The sequence below is a fragment of the Ptychodera flava genome, chromosome 18 (genome assembly GCF_041260155.1).
Source record: "Ptychodera flava strain L36383 chromosome 18, AS_Pfla_20210202, whole genome shotgun sequence".
NCBI lineage: Eukaryota > Metazoa > Hemichordata > Enteropneusta > Ptychoderidae > Ptychodera > Ptychodera flava.
The window spans coordinates 30,309,585-30,327,849 of NC_091945.1; the positions used below are offsets into that span (position 1 = coordinate 30,309,585).

An 18,265-nucleotide genomic window follows, 5' to 3' on the forward strand; every position below is an offset into this window, starting at 1 on the left:
TGGTCTTTCACATTTTACAAAAGTGATGCGGAGATGTGATTTTCTTTCTTTTATCCGAAACAATGCATGTTAGAACAATTCAGGTTGATGTATTCGATGATCAGAAACAAATCTATTGCTTTTCTTCCATTTTGTTCTTCACTTTAGATACTGCATCTTGATCTTCAAATACAGTCACGTACATTCAATGTCGACGTCCTCACTTTTCATTGTTTGGTCAGATAAGAGCCAACGTGTCGTCTTAATAGGCCCAGTGATTGTAAGAGATCTTCGAAGTTTTTAGTTTATTACTGGAAATCTAGAAACATTATATTTTGTATATCCACATTATTTAGAATTTGTATAAGTAAAATAGTATTTTCTTGACATTGGAATCACTAAACGGTTTTCGAAAATTTAAATGATATTATCTTTCGATACTATTTTAGGTTATGTCTAGTGCAAAGTGATCAAGTTTTCAGCACTATATCTGTCGTTCCCTTAAAAGGTATTAGGTTATGTGTATCTGTATGTTACCCCTAAAACCGACCTGTTAATGCTGAACATCTGATAAATATCATAACTAGATAACCTATAAATCACCATCGAAGGAACTAATTAAGTTGACACTGGAGAACAGAAAGTTGTATTAATTGCAGACCAAACAAGAGGAGCAGCTATAATCAGATTTGTTGGCTACACTCCAAGCTCTTTTACGTCCTTAAAATGATGACGTAGTAGCGAAAGGCACTTCTCTACTCTCTGCAAAATATTACATTTACATTCAAGGTGCTCTGTGGAATCTTTCTATCGGTAAGGGTCCTTTTGCAGATTAAAATAACGTTTCACGGAGAAAAAAAAACGATACATCTGTACATACACACAAAAAGCCAGAACTGGCACGTTGATCTCTTTCAGAAATACACTGGGTTGGCTAGTCGACTGTCTCTGGTGTCTTTTCCGATGTGTTCATGGCGTTGAATGGTTTCCCGTCGCATTGCAAACTTGTACAATCTGCTATTGTTATTACGTCTACAGACATTTCTCAAACACACCTGGACAGATTTCATTTAAATTTGGTACAAAGATGTCACAGTGCATTGTAAGGCGCACATGTTTATTTTGCGGTACGATATCTTTGACCGCATGTTTTGTTTTGATATTCAAGTCCAGATCCATAATGCAGACATGCTTGAACCGATTTCAATTAAATTTGATATAAAAAGGATAATGTATATGAAATACATATGCATGTTATTCTTGTGTTGCAATACTTTAGAAAGTAGACAGGCACTGGCCCACTTCAATGTTGCTTGGCTTTCTTTAGGCATGCATGCGCTGAATGTGTTCACCCTATGATATACGACAGTCTGCAAAATTATATTTCTCCGATTGCGCGATATTTTTACCATTCACGCAACAGTCTGCTGAACATTATTCCTTCAATTTACTGTTTTTATTTTATATGACCACTAACTTTGGTCTAGTTACAAAAAAGGCAAATCAACGGGAACTTTTCAATATGTTAAGAAACTTTGCCACCAAATAAGCACGTTTATCGTCTCCAGTAACCCAGTAAGGGTGAATAGTTAAGACATATACACGCACGTACAACAACAGTCAAGATTTCACAACTAAAGTACACATGGTTTGTGCAAAGGCTACAAGAACGTACACATTTAAAAAAGCCCCAAAAACTAAAAACCAGAAGAAATTTCAGTTGTCAGAGGTGTAGACATATATAAAGCAAGAAACTTAAGTAGAAACAATAACAGCAACAAAAACGAAAATAGATCATTTGAATGTTCCAGGTACAGTCATTACATCAAAATAAGCGACATCGAAAAGCTCTGATATTAAACGTAGATCTTCTCTTTGCCGGTGATGGGTTTATCTATCGAGGGGTCTACCTCCTTTAATTTTAAGCATCACATCTCAGAGATAAGCAATCTGATTAAAATCAGATGTAGAGTACGGCGACGTCTATACTTACGCGGTATTCTTGCCGAGAATGAATGCCGCGTAAGTATAGACGTCGCCGTACTCTACAACTGATTTTAATCAGATTGAGAGATAACATAACTCACTTGATAGAGAGCTGAGATGACCCTGAAGTATTCTGTACAATATCACAGCCGAGACGATATATAACACTGATAACAGTTTTGCTCGCTCCTAGTTCTCACAAACGCGAACAAAAGTTGCCCGGTGGTACCGGTCTTCCGTAGGGACAAATCACGAAAATAGCTTTTTCGGTGCAAAATGACGATGGTCAAAAATGGGGAAAACCTGCACAATATATCACATAACTTTTTATGAAGCCCCTTTTTCTCCCAATTTGTTGACCAGAGCTGAACACATGCAAAAAAATCAGAAACATGACAATATTACGTGACAGGTATTGAGCCAAATCTTTACTGAAACCTTCAAAATATGTGAAAAGAAGGCCCATTTGTTGTTGAAAAAAACATTGGTCAGGGGTACTTTAGGACCCTCATACTCAAAAAGTAGCAGGGAGTCCCTTTTTTCTGTTGATATTTGTTTGCACAACTGATCAGAAAAAGTATGCAAAAATCAGAAAAATGACAATATTCCCTGACATGCTTTGAGCATGTCCTTTGCTGAAATTATCAAAATGAGAAAAAAGTCCCATTTTGCAGTTGAAAAACATAGGGTAGGGGTACTTTAGGATCCTAACTAAAAAAGTAGCACCGGAACCCCCCTTTTCTGATTATTCTTGATATCGTTGATCAGAGCACAACATATGCAAAATTTAAAAATGAAAATACTTGGCGCTAAAAGTATACCTCAAGGCTAGACGGAGTGTGGACGAACAATTTTGTTCGGTTAAGATCGACACATGCACACTGCCTTTGTTGCAGACTCCCTACTGCTCATCTCTTCATGGTATGTGTGAAGAGATATTGCGATACAAAGAGTTTACATCTAATATTTGTTACACGAAGTTCCATATCCGTTGGTTTGGATACATATGGCCAAAAATTGTTAAAGTAACTATTTAGAGAGTCTCTAAAGATGTCATTAGGTCATGGAATTGGAAGTCACGAAGTTCGACGCCAAATCCTACAACATGTAGGCATATACGTATTGAAACAGATAAGTGTGATATAGGCCTACTAGCTGTCAGTTGCATTCTTTAATTATTATTTTTTATCGCGTTTAGTGACACCGTGTTTCGAAGAATATAAGCGTCCATCTCAACCTAGCTGGGACTAATAAACTAGCCCCAGTCCAGCCCAGTCTCAACGTAGTTTATAGTTGGGCTTCCGATCACGTTTTATGGCGCATGCGCCTGATCAAATTAGGTTAATTTTATGACAATCGACCAATCAGATACAACCTTGCAAACACGCTGCAAGTCAGCCGTAATTTGGCCCTGAGGGAAGACCAACTCTATTTGCTGAAAGTTTGATTTCCCACAATGCCATTCGGGCTTTTACCAGAGCGAGGATGCGATGCACAAGGACCTCGACGTCCGTCCCAACTGTTCCAACCGACATGACCGAGCGAATCCGTAATTGCTGAAATTGTGAGTACAGATAGCTTGTTATGTAGCTTCTATGCAGCTATCATGTTGTAGTTGATGATTAACACGTAACGAACACAATGTACTCCGACCTGTCGAAATGTTGTTGGAAAGAATAGTTTACAATCATGAGCGTGACGTCACTCGTCAGAGCATGCATTCTCGGAGATGCATTCTCGTAGGTTGCTGCGAAAACGAGCCCTGCCACTCCTTGACATGTTCTTTTGGGAGTGGGGCCACTCCAATGACCAAGCTACCCGAGTGGCAAAGGCTACGGATTCGCAGCAATCTCGTAGGTACACAAGCCTTCAAGCGGTTTCTATCAATCCGTGCTGTGGCTCAAATTATAAGCGGGATTTTTCTGTCATGTTTACTGAGTACTTTATGCAGATGCTTTCGACTCAATGCAGGTAAACCGCCAAACCCACAGGCTCTAGAGTCAATGCAGGCGAACCGCTAGCCGCCACTGATACAATAAAAATCAAGGTGAGCAACAGCGGAAGCAATGCACGGAGACCGAGGAAATTTCAACAGACGGTTTCGCCCTCTTTTATCTCAAATACAACTTGTTTATTGGGGCGATCGATGCTCAAGTTCATCAACTTCATGAATACTCACACCAATATCCAAAATCTCTCTGTTAAGTCCATGAAAAAGCTGTGTTTTCGGAGCAGTGTCAGCTAGGAAACGCTAAAATCATACATGACCCGCATTGACCTGTCACGAAATGTTCTGATTGGTTGTTACTTTTAAGGGAATACGTCATCCGTTTCAGGGGGTGCTACACTCGAGAGATTTAGTTACACGTAATTACGTTCGATCAGTATCCGGTAACGTCTTTGTCATGCAGTGTGCGAAACTCATGCAAATCTCTACTGGCCAAACGGGCAAGCAACTTTAAAAAATCACTGGCCTGAAGGAAATCAACTGGTTCGTTATCAGGTCAAATCCAAATATAGTGAAGATTTTTTACCCGCGCTCAGTATAGGGGCCAAGAACATGGATTTAAAAATAAATAAAAGACACCACTTCAAAATCCTAACATCAAACTGGTTTTTTTATGCCTTTTAATTCTTTTATTCTTTTTTAATTCTTCAAATGAAGATGACTATCAAAACCGAAAGTTGGGGCAACTGATCTCAGTGTAAAAAAAACATAAAATCAGTTAAAGTTTAAGCACTAACACATAAACGTTTTCATTTCCTAAAATAGCCTTCACGACAAATATTTCTAACATTGAGAAAAAGAGCACAAGCGTGGGCTTGAAACACGTCCAAATACGGAAATACTAAGCATCCAGAACTCCGATCAGGGATGGGTAAGTTTGGCTGCACAAACACCGGATCACACACAAATTGAGTCAATATAACACATGACTCTTCAAAAAACGATTTTGACTTGTCCTTTTGAGGTACTCATCATCAAATTCAATGAACGGAATACAAAAAATAGGGTAACTGATAAAGAGAAAATATACTGAAATGTCTAAACCCACGTTAAAAGACAAATCACAAATTTAATGATGTGAGCGTAATTTTACAGTGACCAAGGCAAATGGCCATCAAGTCAATGAAGACGGTACTTTGCACGATGTTTGAATATCGGACATTACTTTCTAGTATCGAAGTTTGACGTCCGACATATATCCGTCATCGTAACGATCTATACTATCTGGTCTAAAATCGATACTAGACAAAACAAGAATGACTTGCCTCTTGTCGCTGCACGCCGGGTTTGAGGAATTGCCCATATTTTACCCCAGGCCGATACATATCGGCGATTTTGAGGACTCTTTATAGTAAACAATACTAGCCTAGGCAATTCTGGAATGACTAGCCTTGCGTCTCGACACGCTGGATCTGCGAAATCACAGATATTTACTCGATATTTATCGGCGATTGGGACCCAAATACCGTCACCTGAATGACTCACCTCGTGTATCGGGCACGTGTGGTCTATGTAAAATCACGGATGTTTATCGGCGATTTTGGGACAAACGTCCGATATGTCGGAGATTTGCCACCTCACAGATCTTGCCAAGCCCGACTTCATCATTTCGGCTCTAACTTCGATACTATACTTGTTAAATAGGGGGTAAATAATCGATGTATATCTGGGAGATCAAAACCTTACAGATTTTGCCACGCGGTCTAGCCAAGCCGGATTTGAGGAGTCCGACTTTACGATAATATACGATAATACTAGACTTGTCTAAAAGGTGGGTAAATATCCAATATATGTGGGGGTTTCACCATCTTACAAATCTGACCATATTTTTGTCAAGGGTCTATGATCAGACCACTAATTTCGATACTGTGTTGTCCAGTAGCTGCAAATATCCGATATCATATAAAAGTCCAATGTTGAAGTGTCATCGAAATCCAGTTTACCTCAACACATGCAACTCGATCGATACGCTAAACTATGATTCTTTTATGATCACGACGAGATCTCCACCCTAGCACATGTAAGGTCTTTCGCTCTGATGCAGTACCGTATCTGTGAATAATTTTGTCAGGTATTTAGCTTAGCAAAACATTCTGGTAAACTTCTGGACAATAGGAAAGGAACAGCACCGGGACATCTTTCAAGAGTTACTGGTAATACGTCGGGCATGGAAACTGTTGGTCTCCGGCCATCGGGTTAGCGTGAATTCCCCACGCTGTTTTCATGTGATAACCAGACGTTGCGTGCGTGTGGAGCAGTAGTTTGTAACGTCGAATGACACTTTCACACGTAGTCATAATTACTAATAGTATTTTTTCAGATTTTCTAATGATTTCCGCGAATTGTGACAAGCAATCTCGTAGAGTATCACTGTAAATTGCCAATTATCTTTGAGGCCAAAAAAAAAGAAAAGGAATTGTGCTGTTCAGATAACATGGTTTTCAAAAATAGGGTAGGTAGGTCGGCAGGATTTTTTTTCTTTTTACAAAATATTTTTATTTGTAAATATGCATTTTACAGGGGTTCAGGGCGCTCAAACACTGGTCATAACATTTCCAGATAAATGTACCATATAGGCATATAAAGGAAAAAACATGAGACGTCCTCTTTCAAGCAAAAATCAAAATGCCAAGTAACAAACGTGTGATTTCACGGATTTGTCTTTCTTTTCTTTTTAGTTCCTTGTTTACGTAGCTCTAAATAAAAATAGGGTCGACAGATAAAAAATAGAGTAGGTCGGGTTATCGGAACAGCACAATATTTTTTGTTTACCCTAAGAATACTTCGTATTTGCAACAGTACAAGAAATACTTGCTATGATTTCCTGATACGAACGAAATGTAGTATTCCACATTATATGTGACGCCGTCACAAAGATTTCTGTAAACCATGTAATAATTTTATCTAAGAGAATAAAGTAGTCCTCACGTAGAGAAGACAATGTTTCTTAGAGCTTGCACGAATTTCGCTTGTTTCACATATGTACTACAAATGATCAAAACGAAAACAAAATACTATAGCAGGAGCCTGTAGGCCTACAATATGTGCTTCCACTCGCACTTGCACTAGGTGCAAACCCCCTGTTAGTTACGGCAACAAGTCAGGAATATTGAAGAAAATTTCATTCAAAGTAAGATAAGAAGTGAGAACATTGATGAGGAAAACTGTAAATCTTACTTACCAGTATGAAAACGCTGCCATAGCGAAGCTTGTGGTGCGGACAAGTAAAAGTTAACTGATATTTTGAATTTACGTTCGCAAAGCCGTTATCCAATCACAAGCTTCCCCTTGTGGGTCATGACCATTGACCCCAGTTAGTGCGGGTCATGTATGATTTTAGCGTTTCCTAGCTGACACTGCTCCGAAAACACAGCTTTTCATGACGACTTAACAGAGAGATTTTGGATATTGGTGTGAGTATTCATGAAGTTGATGAACTTGAGCATCGATCGACCCCAATAAACAAGTTGTATTTGAGATAAAAGAGGGCGAAACCGTCTGTTGAAATTTACTCGGTCTCGTGCATAGCTTCCGCTGTTGCTCACCTTGTTTTTATTGTATCAGTGGCGGCTAGCGGTTCGCCTGCATTGACTCTAGAGCCTGTGGCCAAACCACTATTGCATCAATGACGGTTTGGCGGTTTGCCTGCATTGAGTAAGTCGAACGGCTCAAGCCGAAAGCCTGTGACTTTATATGCACTTTTATGGTTAGCTGTGATATCGCAGCGGCACTTGTGAGTTGTGGCGTGTATCGAACGCGCTCGGGTCATTGGGTCATCGCCGACGCCACAGTCCCCCTGCGAGCCAACGCATAGGCTTCGTTGGCAGTTTACTACGAGACCGACCGGTATCGTAGATTTAGCTCGCAAAATAATAAAATTGATAAAACATGCAATAAATAAAACATGCAATAAATAAAATTATACCTACTGTATCACTGACTATCTGAGACTCATCTTTTACTCCTGCTAACGAGCCCGACTGTGACAACATGTATTTTCGACCGTTTTTCGGTGAGCCGTCGATGGTTCCTGCTGGAATTTAACTTTTGACCTCTAACGTATAGCGCTGTTCACGGTTACAGGTTTGTTACTAAATATAGCTGTACGCGCGCGACATCGCACACGCAGCTTGAAATGCGGACAAATTTTATCAATGTTGCATACATGGCCGTTTTTGCAGCTAGTACTCAGAGTCGTTAATATGTTTTTTAGTATTCATTGTTACACTAGCAGTCACCCACTGAGATGTATTTTCGTCGTTCTTGCATGCGTAATTTTCAAAAGCGTTATCTGAAAATGCGGACAAATATTTATTTTTGCATATTAATAAGAGAACAGTGACGTAAACTGTGAACGGCCCTATTCAGTGCGTTGTACGCGCGATCGAGCAAACATCGTAGAAACCGTCGACGGCTCACGAGAAAATGGTCGAAAATACGTGACAGTTTTTATCTTCAAGAAAGTTAGCAGGCGTACAGAATGAGTCTCAGATAGTCAATGATAAAGATGATACAAGTTTATTTATTCAGAGGCTAATATAGTTTATTATTTTGCGAGCTAAATCTACGATACCGGTCGGTCTCGTCGTAAACTGCCAACGAAGCCTATGCGTTGGCTCGCAGCAGAACTGTGGCGATGACCCCAATGACCCGAGCGCGTTCGATACACGCCACAATTTAAGTGCCGCTGCGATATCACAGCTATATTATGGTGAGAGTTAGTGTGAACTCACTTAACGTTTATATGCTCTGATTTAATCCTATTCCGACTGGAAAATTCTCATCTTAAAGTACAATGCCATCTTGTCCGTGAAGCATGCAATATGGGCCTCCACAGCTGTGGCACACGTATGGGTTAAGTGGACTTACAGGTTGGCATTTGTGCTGACTTCAAGTTCAAGACAAAAGCTCAGCTGTCATGAGAGTTTCCTCTAGACTTTCATGTTAAATATACCTTGTTGTGCTTAAACCCCAAACACCCAAATATACCCTTGCCAAAGATATCATCTTGTAACAAACTTTAGACAAGTTATGTTTTCAACTTTGTGACAAGTGTACAGACCATATGACTCTCCACCTTGTCACATCCGTGTTAACAAGCTTGTCAACACGCTTGACATGAAACTTACACAAGCGTGGGACAAGTTTGAATCTTACAAGCTTGTAACAATTCAAAAGGTTCAGGAAAGTGGAAGGTTGAGAATTACAAGCTTTTAACAAGGTTGTGGAACACTATGTGTGTCTGCTGGTATATTCATCTATCAAAGGTTGTATCAAGTTGTATATTACCCATAAGCCTTTGCTTCATTGCCAGCATTATTGCTGCCCGTTGCCATAGGCAACTATATTGAGCCCAGTTGGGGTCATCATGCCACAGGCACTGAGTGCCACATTTGCGGGATATTAACCAGATTTGACTGATTTGATAACACAGTGACTTCATTATTATTAAAAGAACCATATTGTATGTGTTACGAGTGTAGGTTGGCAATCAAGAATGAGACAACAACATGCTAGAGAGTATGTGTACACAAAGTATGTCCTCAATTATGGCTGGAATATGGCTCTCATCACCAAACCTCTATTTGAAACTACCCTACCCAAAATCCAAAGTACATTGTTGGACTTAAAACTTACCTCTTACATCAACAGATCTCAATTTCAATTACCCTTACCAAAATTTTAGGCCTCTCGCAAACTATTACTTCAAATTTGCCGCAAGCTTTGCAGTAAATTTGCAGCAAACTTTTTTCTGCAAATAAGCCGGCGATTCATTTTTCAGATGCAAATTAGGTTTCTTGTGAACTTGCTGCAAATATGCAGCAAACTCCCTGCTGCAATGTTGCTGCAAACTCTTTGCAGCAAATTTGCGGCACAATCCTTGCAGCAACTTCCGCCAAATGAATTTCAATGTTACTGAAAATTTGCCGCAAACTCCATACAGCAAATTATTTTCCATGTTACTGCAAATTTGCTGCAAATTACACATGCAAAATTGCCTTCAAAAGTTGGTATAATTCCACAACAGTCAGCTCTGGATCAGTAATAGTAAGAAAACTGAATACATATTGAAAACCAAAGAAGCGACACAATTAAGAGGCAGCAAAATTTCTTGTATTGTACCACAAGTTTCAAAATTTTTATCTTCTCCAAAAATATAATAAGTTCAGCTCAGATGTGTACACACAGTTGTAAAATCACTTGTAGACATGGCCAATGAAAACCTGACAAATCTTAAGACAGACTGTGGACAGCACAAGATGTGTTTTATCCAACTAAGCTCTGAAATACCAGTTCACGAGAAACAATGGTCAGCGCAAATAGTTATTATTTAATAAAAAGACAACAAAGAAATAAAAAGGTTAAATTCAAATTGTGGTACAATTTATTTTATATGCCATGTTCATTTCATGCCACATAAGTGTCTTCAAGATATTTTCTTTTGGCTTGAGAAGTTTCATTATATTTACATTACTGTCAAAGGCTGCGATTTGGCTTTCTGTTTTCTGAATTTCTTGTCCTTTTAGGCTTTAATTAGAGAACCAGCAATGCATTCTGAAAAATAAAAATCGTTCAGGGAAGAGTGTAAGTCTTTTACCGTTTGACCAAACATTGTAAATTTCATGAAAGAAATCAATAATTATTTGAAAATGAGACAGAGTCAAGTTGAAAAATTGATGCAGAAAAATGCATAAATATTCACGATCGTTTAATGATTTAATGTCCGACAACGGACAACTCGCCGTATGTTGTTTACATACACGACGGCGACAATCTGCAAAAATCTCAGCACTTAGTTACTGCATGGAGGTAGTACCACCTCCATGGTTACTGTAACTGTTGTGAAACGAAAGTGAATTCAGTATGAATCAGTTCTCAACGAAAATTTATCTGTAGGTAAACATAGGAATACAAGGATTACAGAACATAATAGCGATGTACAGACGGACGGTACATTGACTTACATTTGTGAACGGCTCGCAGACGCTGGAAGATTTTCGGTTGCAGGTCTCCCGTCTCCGTGCTGTACCACGGTCCCTCCACGACGACCGTGGCTGTATGTACATACAAATATAGTCAGCAACTTTACTGCTTTTCGCGTTCACAAAATTAGAACTCCGTCTGTCCCTGGTACTGTACACACGTTTTTCCAACACTGTGATATCATTTGGCTGGCGATTCCATAGAAAGATCACGAAATTGTCCACTAGATAACTCCCTGATCACAAGTACACAGCGTACCAAAATCTAACTTCGCGCCGATCAAGCCTGATGACGTTAACGGAAGTGATATCTATATATCATTACGCGATTGATAATGTAGTTCCGATTTTAAACGCTGGAATTGACTCTACATCTGCACCAATCCGTTATATATCATACTTAAAATAGCATTTAATTTATTAGTTTAATGAAAATGGTTATTTTTACCACAGAAAGACTAAAAAGAGAGTACAAATTCTTTCAGCACGAAGAATCAATATCAATACGCGAACTGAACTTGATGAACCGTGACCTCAGAGTGTAAACATGTCGACTGGCTGGCCCTCGTCGCTGGATACACAGGACGTGTTTGACGTTGCAAGTAGCGCATTTGATTTGCGTACAGCGGCTCGGGATGGAGTGTAATCCTAAACCTCAAATTTGTGCTCGGCAATATAATTCTAACGCTGAACACATGGACAAAAGCCTTTTACCTCAATTCATGTCATCAGAAGGCGAGATTTTGTTAGCGAAATCGATGGGACACACACTGTGGATAGAGCCTAGAGCCTAGAGGGACTGAATGTACGTACCATGGCATAGGCCTACTATGATGTGATATTTAGCTAGCTTCGAGCACAGCAAATACTCTGCTTGGAGGGAGTAGCGGTCCTTGCTTATACCAAACATTGAATGCATTGACATTTACTTGTCTGTTTCTACAATGAAAAGTTCTCATCAGTCGATATTTTTAAGGTACAGATTTGCAGTATACAAAAGTTTACGACGTGTCCGTACAGACCATAATAGACGCACATTTCGTTCGAAACTGCTTGCATTTTGGTATCATTCGTAGAACATACAAGGTGTAACTTGCAAGACAGACAAGTCCCTGTTTTAAAATTTGTTTTCCAAAAAATTCAGTTGTCGATCCAACCATGATTTACCCAATCGGATTGTCAAAGGTTACTATCATTATTTAAATGTCACTACGGTATACTATAGATGCGCTCTTATATCCATGCAATGTTGCCGAGTTATGCCAGCTTAACTGAAGTGTCAATTATATACCAGGTATTATTATTTTAACAAGAGGATTGTCTGTTACGAAAATAAATGAATATAAAATACAAATGAAAGATCAATTTTGTGTTGCTTGCATGTGACAGGTCACGAAGTGCAATGGTACACACCACAGGGGCTCATAAGTGGCTATTTAAGTCAATATTACAACGTTTTTCTTTCTTTTTCAATGTTACAAATAAACTAGCTGAGCCTGAAGAGCACAGCACTTGTGTAGCTGTCTTGTGTGTAGCTGTGAGCTTGTATTGGCATGTATAGTGCGCCCTCAACGGGGAATATGATCATATGTAAATGCGACCTTTAGTTCCGTGACCTCTAGCCATGCCTACTTCCCTCTCCATATGGCCGGCCATGCGTACAGACGTCGCTGTGTTTACTGACGTCGCTGTGTTTACTGTACTAAATTAGTACAGTAAGCATAGCGAGGACAGGAAGTAGGAATGGCTAGAGGTCACGGAACTAAAGGTCGCATCACACTCCCTATTGAGGGCGCACTATACATGCCAATACAAGCTACACAAAAGACAGCTACACAAGTGTGTTGTGCTCTTCAGGCTCAGCCAGTTTATTTGTAACATTGAAAAAAGAAAGAAAAACGCTGTAATATTGACTTATATAGCCACTTATAAGCCCCTGTGTACACACTATACTCCCTGGTAATGAAATAGTGGGCAATCTGTCAATCATGTGTTGCTGCATATTTGCAGCAATAACCTGGCTTGACTGAAGTGCTTGTGAAGTACTTGTGACAAACTTGAAGTTACAAACCTTGCAATTTAATTATCACAAGCGTTGTACAAGATTGTAAGTTTTCACTGTGATGTCTTACAACCTTGTCAAACCTTGAAACAAGTTAAGGTATTGCCTTTAAAACTTGTGTGAAGGTTGTCGCAAAGTTGTACAAGCATGGCACAAGATGATATCTTTGGCAAGGGATACTTTAGTTCGTTGCATATGTCGTCCCTCCTCGTGATGGGTGAATTTCTGTTATCCATAATAATTTTGGGGTCAAGATGAAAGATCAGGGGACATAGAAGTGTGTCACATTAATCATAAGTAACCTAGGGGGTCATTAGGGTTAGAGATGAGTAAAGAAAACAACTTGGAAGCTGAAGGCTGCCAACTCTGTTAGAAACATATAATCATGATGTACAAATGCTTGTGTCCAGCCGACTCATTTTAAAGTCTTGTTTTGGAGAGGTGTATGAAAAGTGACATTTTAATGCCAAACGACACTCAACCTACTCTTTTTGAGTTTATGTAAGTGTTAGTAAGGATGTGACAGGAGGAAGGATCAGACCTGTTGTCAGTGTTGAAGTTTATTGTTTCAGCTGTGCCATTCAGCTCTATAGTTTCCCACTTCTCCAAAAGTGCGTTGTGAGTCTAGAATAGGATTGTAAATTAGCTCTGACTCAGCAGATGTAGACTTAGCCATCAGGTCTATGGAGACAATATGCTGGGAGTGTTAAGTAAGGCATATTTGTAGGAAACAAGGTTCTGCCAGTACTGGTGTGAAAATGGCCTGACTAGAGTTCAACTCAAACTTTATGATTTTAAAAAAATATTTATTTCAACTTGAAATGAGTATGTATTGGATGCACAAAGTAATTTGGCAAGACTTAGATGCAGACACCTTGGTTGAAAGTTTATTGTTTACAACTTTGACTTACAGTTTGAATCAACCAAGGAAAATTTCAAAACAAATTGTAATCAACAATGCTCATACTTGGTTTCCATTGCATAAATGTTGACTATGGTCACTGCATATTTGAGTATGAAAGTAGCTGACATAGAGCTTAGACCCCTGAAGACAATTACTTTCAATTGTCACGGTCACGCTCAAGTTTTGTTTGTCCTTGGCCAGATAAGGATGAAACCAGAAATTTCACTAGGACGCCCTCTATAGGTCGGTACTGAAGTTAAACTTCATACTGGTCCTTGGAGGTTTTATACAGCATTATGAAAATGCATGTTAGGAGTTAAAAATTTGCCTCATTTTGTATATTTTTGGTAATTAGTGATGGTTTATCAAACAGATACTACCCCAAGCATGTTTAACATGGACAGTGTACAAAATGCGACATACCTAATCTCTGGATATATTAAAATTTAAAGTTATGCAGAATGCTACAGTAGCTTGTGTCTAAGTGCATTACTTTGACCCTTGTTGAATGTTACAAGGAAACTGCACCAGAAAGGTGCTATCACTGGTCACATTACAGCCTGTGTATATAGTCTGTGTCTACGTCTATGTTACATAAAGCTATGAACATACCTAATCTTTTGTTTTGCGCCGAAGTTGATACATTCCTACCATATTGTTTTAATTTAGAACTCTTTCCATCATATATATGGCACACTTATGGAAACATATTGTTAAATTCCCTTTGACATCAATTCCCCATATGTGCAGATCCAGAGACAATGGGTACACGCCACAATGGACCAGCAACACTGCTGTATAAGATCAGAGTCTTTATATCCAGTATTTTAAACTTTACTTGTAAAACAGAGGATAGTTCAGACTACATCCCAATCAACATCAGGCTTTGGAACAATTCTGCTCTTTTGTATGTAGATAATGGATCAATTGACTTGAAACCATGGAAAGTCAACTCAAAGTTTGTATTCCTTATCATAAAAGAAAATGAAGCTCTATTTTTGTATAATTCAAAACAAAATTTAAAACGTTGATACATAGAGGTGCACTCTACATTATTAATAAATATTTACCTGTGCAATGTAATCAACTGTTTGTGCTATAAGGATGCTTAAAGGATGTACAATATCTGAGTCAGGAAAATTTTGGTACTTTGAAAAGATTTATCCAGTATGTATACCATAAAGCAAGTGTGTGTATACCAATAATTTTAGAGCTACTAGCAAACTTACAACCACTTTTATGGCAAAAATCAAAAAGTTTGCTAGGAATATCATTGTGGTTTCAGACAGATGGGGCATCAGATAACATGTACCGGTACATTTTTTTAAATAAGTTCATCTGGATTGAGGAATAACTTGAGATGGATGATTCTTTTTGACAAATCCATAGTGAAATAGGTGAGAGATGTAACACACCACGTTAGTTACGTTTCACCGCTAACCTAGCAGCTTCTTCAGACTGACAACTCAAGCCATACAGCCTCGATCTTTTACAGCTGCTATCTGCTGCCGTTGAGGGCGTAGTATGGATGAGTTGATCAAAAATGTTATGTAACTTGTAGGCCCCCTCATCCTTATTTAGAATGTTCTCTCCCCTCCGTCTAATCCAAATGGCTTCCTTGATCCATCTGGTGGTTTTGTCAGACTCCCTGTCCACGATGTTGGCCTCCTCCCAGGCAATGTTGTGATTGGTGGCTACAACATGGTCTGTGATAGCTGACTTATGTTGATCTGTCATTGAAGACTTCCGTGTTGAACGGGTGTATTGTTTGGATTCAAATTTTTGGACTTCCTTTTGATGTTCTTGGAGGCGTACGCCAAAAGAGCGGCCTGTTTCCCCAACATACGATTTAGGACAATCAGCACATGGTATTTCATAAACTACCTCTGCTTTCTTGTTGGTAAGAAGTTTGTCCTTCGGATGGACAAGGATGTTGCGTAGGGTTCTGTGTGGTTTCATAGCTGTAGAGAAACCAAACTTGCGAAATACTCTCGCCATTTTCTCCGAAAGGCCCTCAACATATGGTATCACAACTAGTCCTCTTGATTTCTCAGAGTTTTTATCTTTCTTAGATGTACACTTCGGTTTCGGGCTGGATTTATCCTTTTTGACCTTGTTTATTGTCCAATTGGGATAGCCACAAGTGGACAATGCTTTGCGGATGTGCTGTTCTTCAATGTCTCTATCATGTTGCTCTGTGACTATGGAATCATTCCTGTCTAAAAGGGTCCTGATGACACCCAGTTTCTGATGAAGTGGATGATGTGAGGTAAACTGGAGGTATTGGTCTGTATGTGTTTTCTTCCTATAAATACAAAGCTTTACTGTACCATCTGGTTTCCTGATGATCAAAGTATCCAAGAAGGGGATAGCACCATCTTTTTCCTGTTCGTAGGTAAATTTGATGCTGTCAGTTGGATCAGATTGGTTAAGGTGTCTTGTCAGGTGTCTACTTCCCCTCTACGGATAACCTCCAAAACATCATCAACATACCGACGCCAGAGGCGAGGGCGACATGTAATTGGTGATGTAGCGATAGCCTTCTGCTCTAACCATTCCATGAAAATATTGCAGCCAAGTGGACTGAGCGGGCTACCCATTGCCATACCAAAACGTTGACGATAGATTGTACCAGAGTAGCTGAAGTAGGCAACTGTAGATAAACTGAACTCAGTCAATTCGATGATGTCATCTACTGAAAGGCGTGTTCTATTTTTTAGGTCACCATCCTGATTTAGCTTCTCACGCAGGATTTTAAGTGTGAGATCAATCGGTGTATTGGTGAATAAGGCTACTACATCATGTGAGTTTAATATTTCATCTTCCTCGATGGTGAGGTCTTTCAGGTCGTCAGCAAGGTTTTTTGAATTGAGGACGTGATGTTCTGTTTGTCCAACCAGAGGGCTGAGTATGTCTGCTAGTGATTTGGCCACATTGTAACCAATGGAACCTGTGAAGTCCACTATGGGACGTAAAGGTGTCCCATCTTTGTGTATTTTTGGACTGCCATAAATGCGAGGAACATATTCAGTTGTAGGGTACAAAAATTGTTTATCTTCTTTCTTGATTTTACCCTCTTTTTCTAACCTTTGTAAGATAGCGACTAGTTCTTTCTTGTGCTTGGGGGTGGGTCCTTATCTAGTTTTCATAAGTTCTTGTATCACTGAGTAATGTTTGCATTTTGTTGTTGTAATCTGTCTTGTCTATAACAACAGTAGCTCTGCCCTTGTCGGCGCCCAGAATCATGATGGAGTCTTCTCTCTGTAAATGTTTGATAGCTTGCCGTTCATCTTTGCTGATGTTGGAAGGGGGTGGCTTAGTTGATTTGATCGTACCAACAATCTCCGCGCGGAGTTGTTCAGCTTCCGATTTACCCAATTTCCAACAAGCTTTCTCACAGGCTACGATGTGATCGTCAACTATAGACGGTTGGCATATCTTGTCGGGACTCACGGCGTAATTCAAACCACGAGACAAAAGTTTGGATTGAGACTCAGACAGAGTGTATTTAGACAGATTTTTCACCCACCGTTTTAATTGGGTACCACTCAGGTCTGGTTCCGCTCTGGAAATCGTCAGGTTACCATATTTTGTGCCCGTACACTGCTGTTTAACTTGAAGACGTTGTAACTTCCGGGTTTGACGACTGCGGACTTGGATAAACTCACTCTCCCTTGAATATTCAACATGGCGGTGAATTCTATTGAGGAGGTCCTTGTTGGTGACGTAGGAGTTAACGCTGCAATTGATCCGCAATTTTTCCTTCTCCAAATTTCGAATTCTGTCCGTAACCACTCTAATCCTTTCCCTTGTGAGAGCTTTTTCGGCTTTGTGTACTATGGCCCATGCTGACTTGGTGTTGATAGGACATTTGAGGCGTAAACTTGTAGGTACGAGTCCGCTATCTTTGCAACGAAGGGTGAACACGCGATGACCTCTGAACCTAGATATTTTTCGTTCCGTGTTTTCAAGAGAGCGAAGGTCTTTCACTGCTTTCTGTCCATAATTATCTCGTAATTCTTTAAATAAGTTCATCTGGATTGAGGAATAACTTGAGATGGATGATTCTTTTTGACAAATCCATAGTGAAATAGGTGAGAGATGTAACACACCACGTTAGTTACGTTTCACCGCTAACCTAGCAGCTTCTTCAGACTGACAACTCAAGCCATACAGCCTCGATCTTTTACAGCTGCTATCTGCTGCCGTTGAGGGCGTAGTATGGATGAGTTGATGAGTTGTCATCAGGACCCTTTTAGACAGGAATGATTCCATAGTCACAGAGCAACATGATAGAGACATTGAAGAACAGCACATCCGCAAAGCATTGTCCACTTGTGGCT

At 39.6% G+C, this 18,265-nt stretch overlaps 2 protein-coding genes and 1 long non-coding RNA gene across 3 annotated transcripts in view; 1 reads left to right on the plus strand and 2 right to left on the minus strand.

Annotated features, from left to right (window-relative positions):
* Positions 1-3,459: 3,459 nt before the first annotated feature.
* Positions 3,460-18,265, plus strand: part of LOC139117353 (diacylglycerol kinase beta-like) — a 281,533-nt gene continuing 266,727 nt past the window's right edge. The window contains exon 1 of the mRNA XM_070680373.1: positions 3,460-3,529. The gene's annotated coding sequence lies outside the window, so the exon portion shown is untranslated. The remainder of the gene's footprint in view (positions 3,530-18,265) is intronic.
* On the minus strand, positions 10,336-11,205 carry LOC139117352 (uncharacterized). The gene is made up of 2 exons (XR_011548511.1): positions 10,939-11,205; positions 10,336-10,528 (listed from the first exon to the last, which is right to left on the minus strand). It is a non-coding gene; the product is annotated as an uncharacterized lncRNA (long non-coding RNA).
* Positions 15,342-18,197, minus strand: LOC139117707 (uncharacterized). The gene is made up of 3 exons (XM_070680950.1): positions 18,061-18,197; positions 16,721-16,925; positions 15,342-16,307 (listed from the first exon to the last, which is right to left on the minus strand). Exons 1-3 carry the CDS (start codon positions 18,195-18,197, stop codon positions 15,342-15,344), a joined length of 1,308 nt encoding a protein of 435 aa, XP_070537051.1.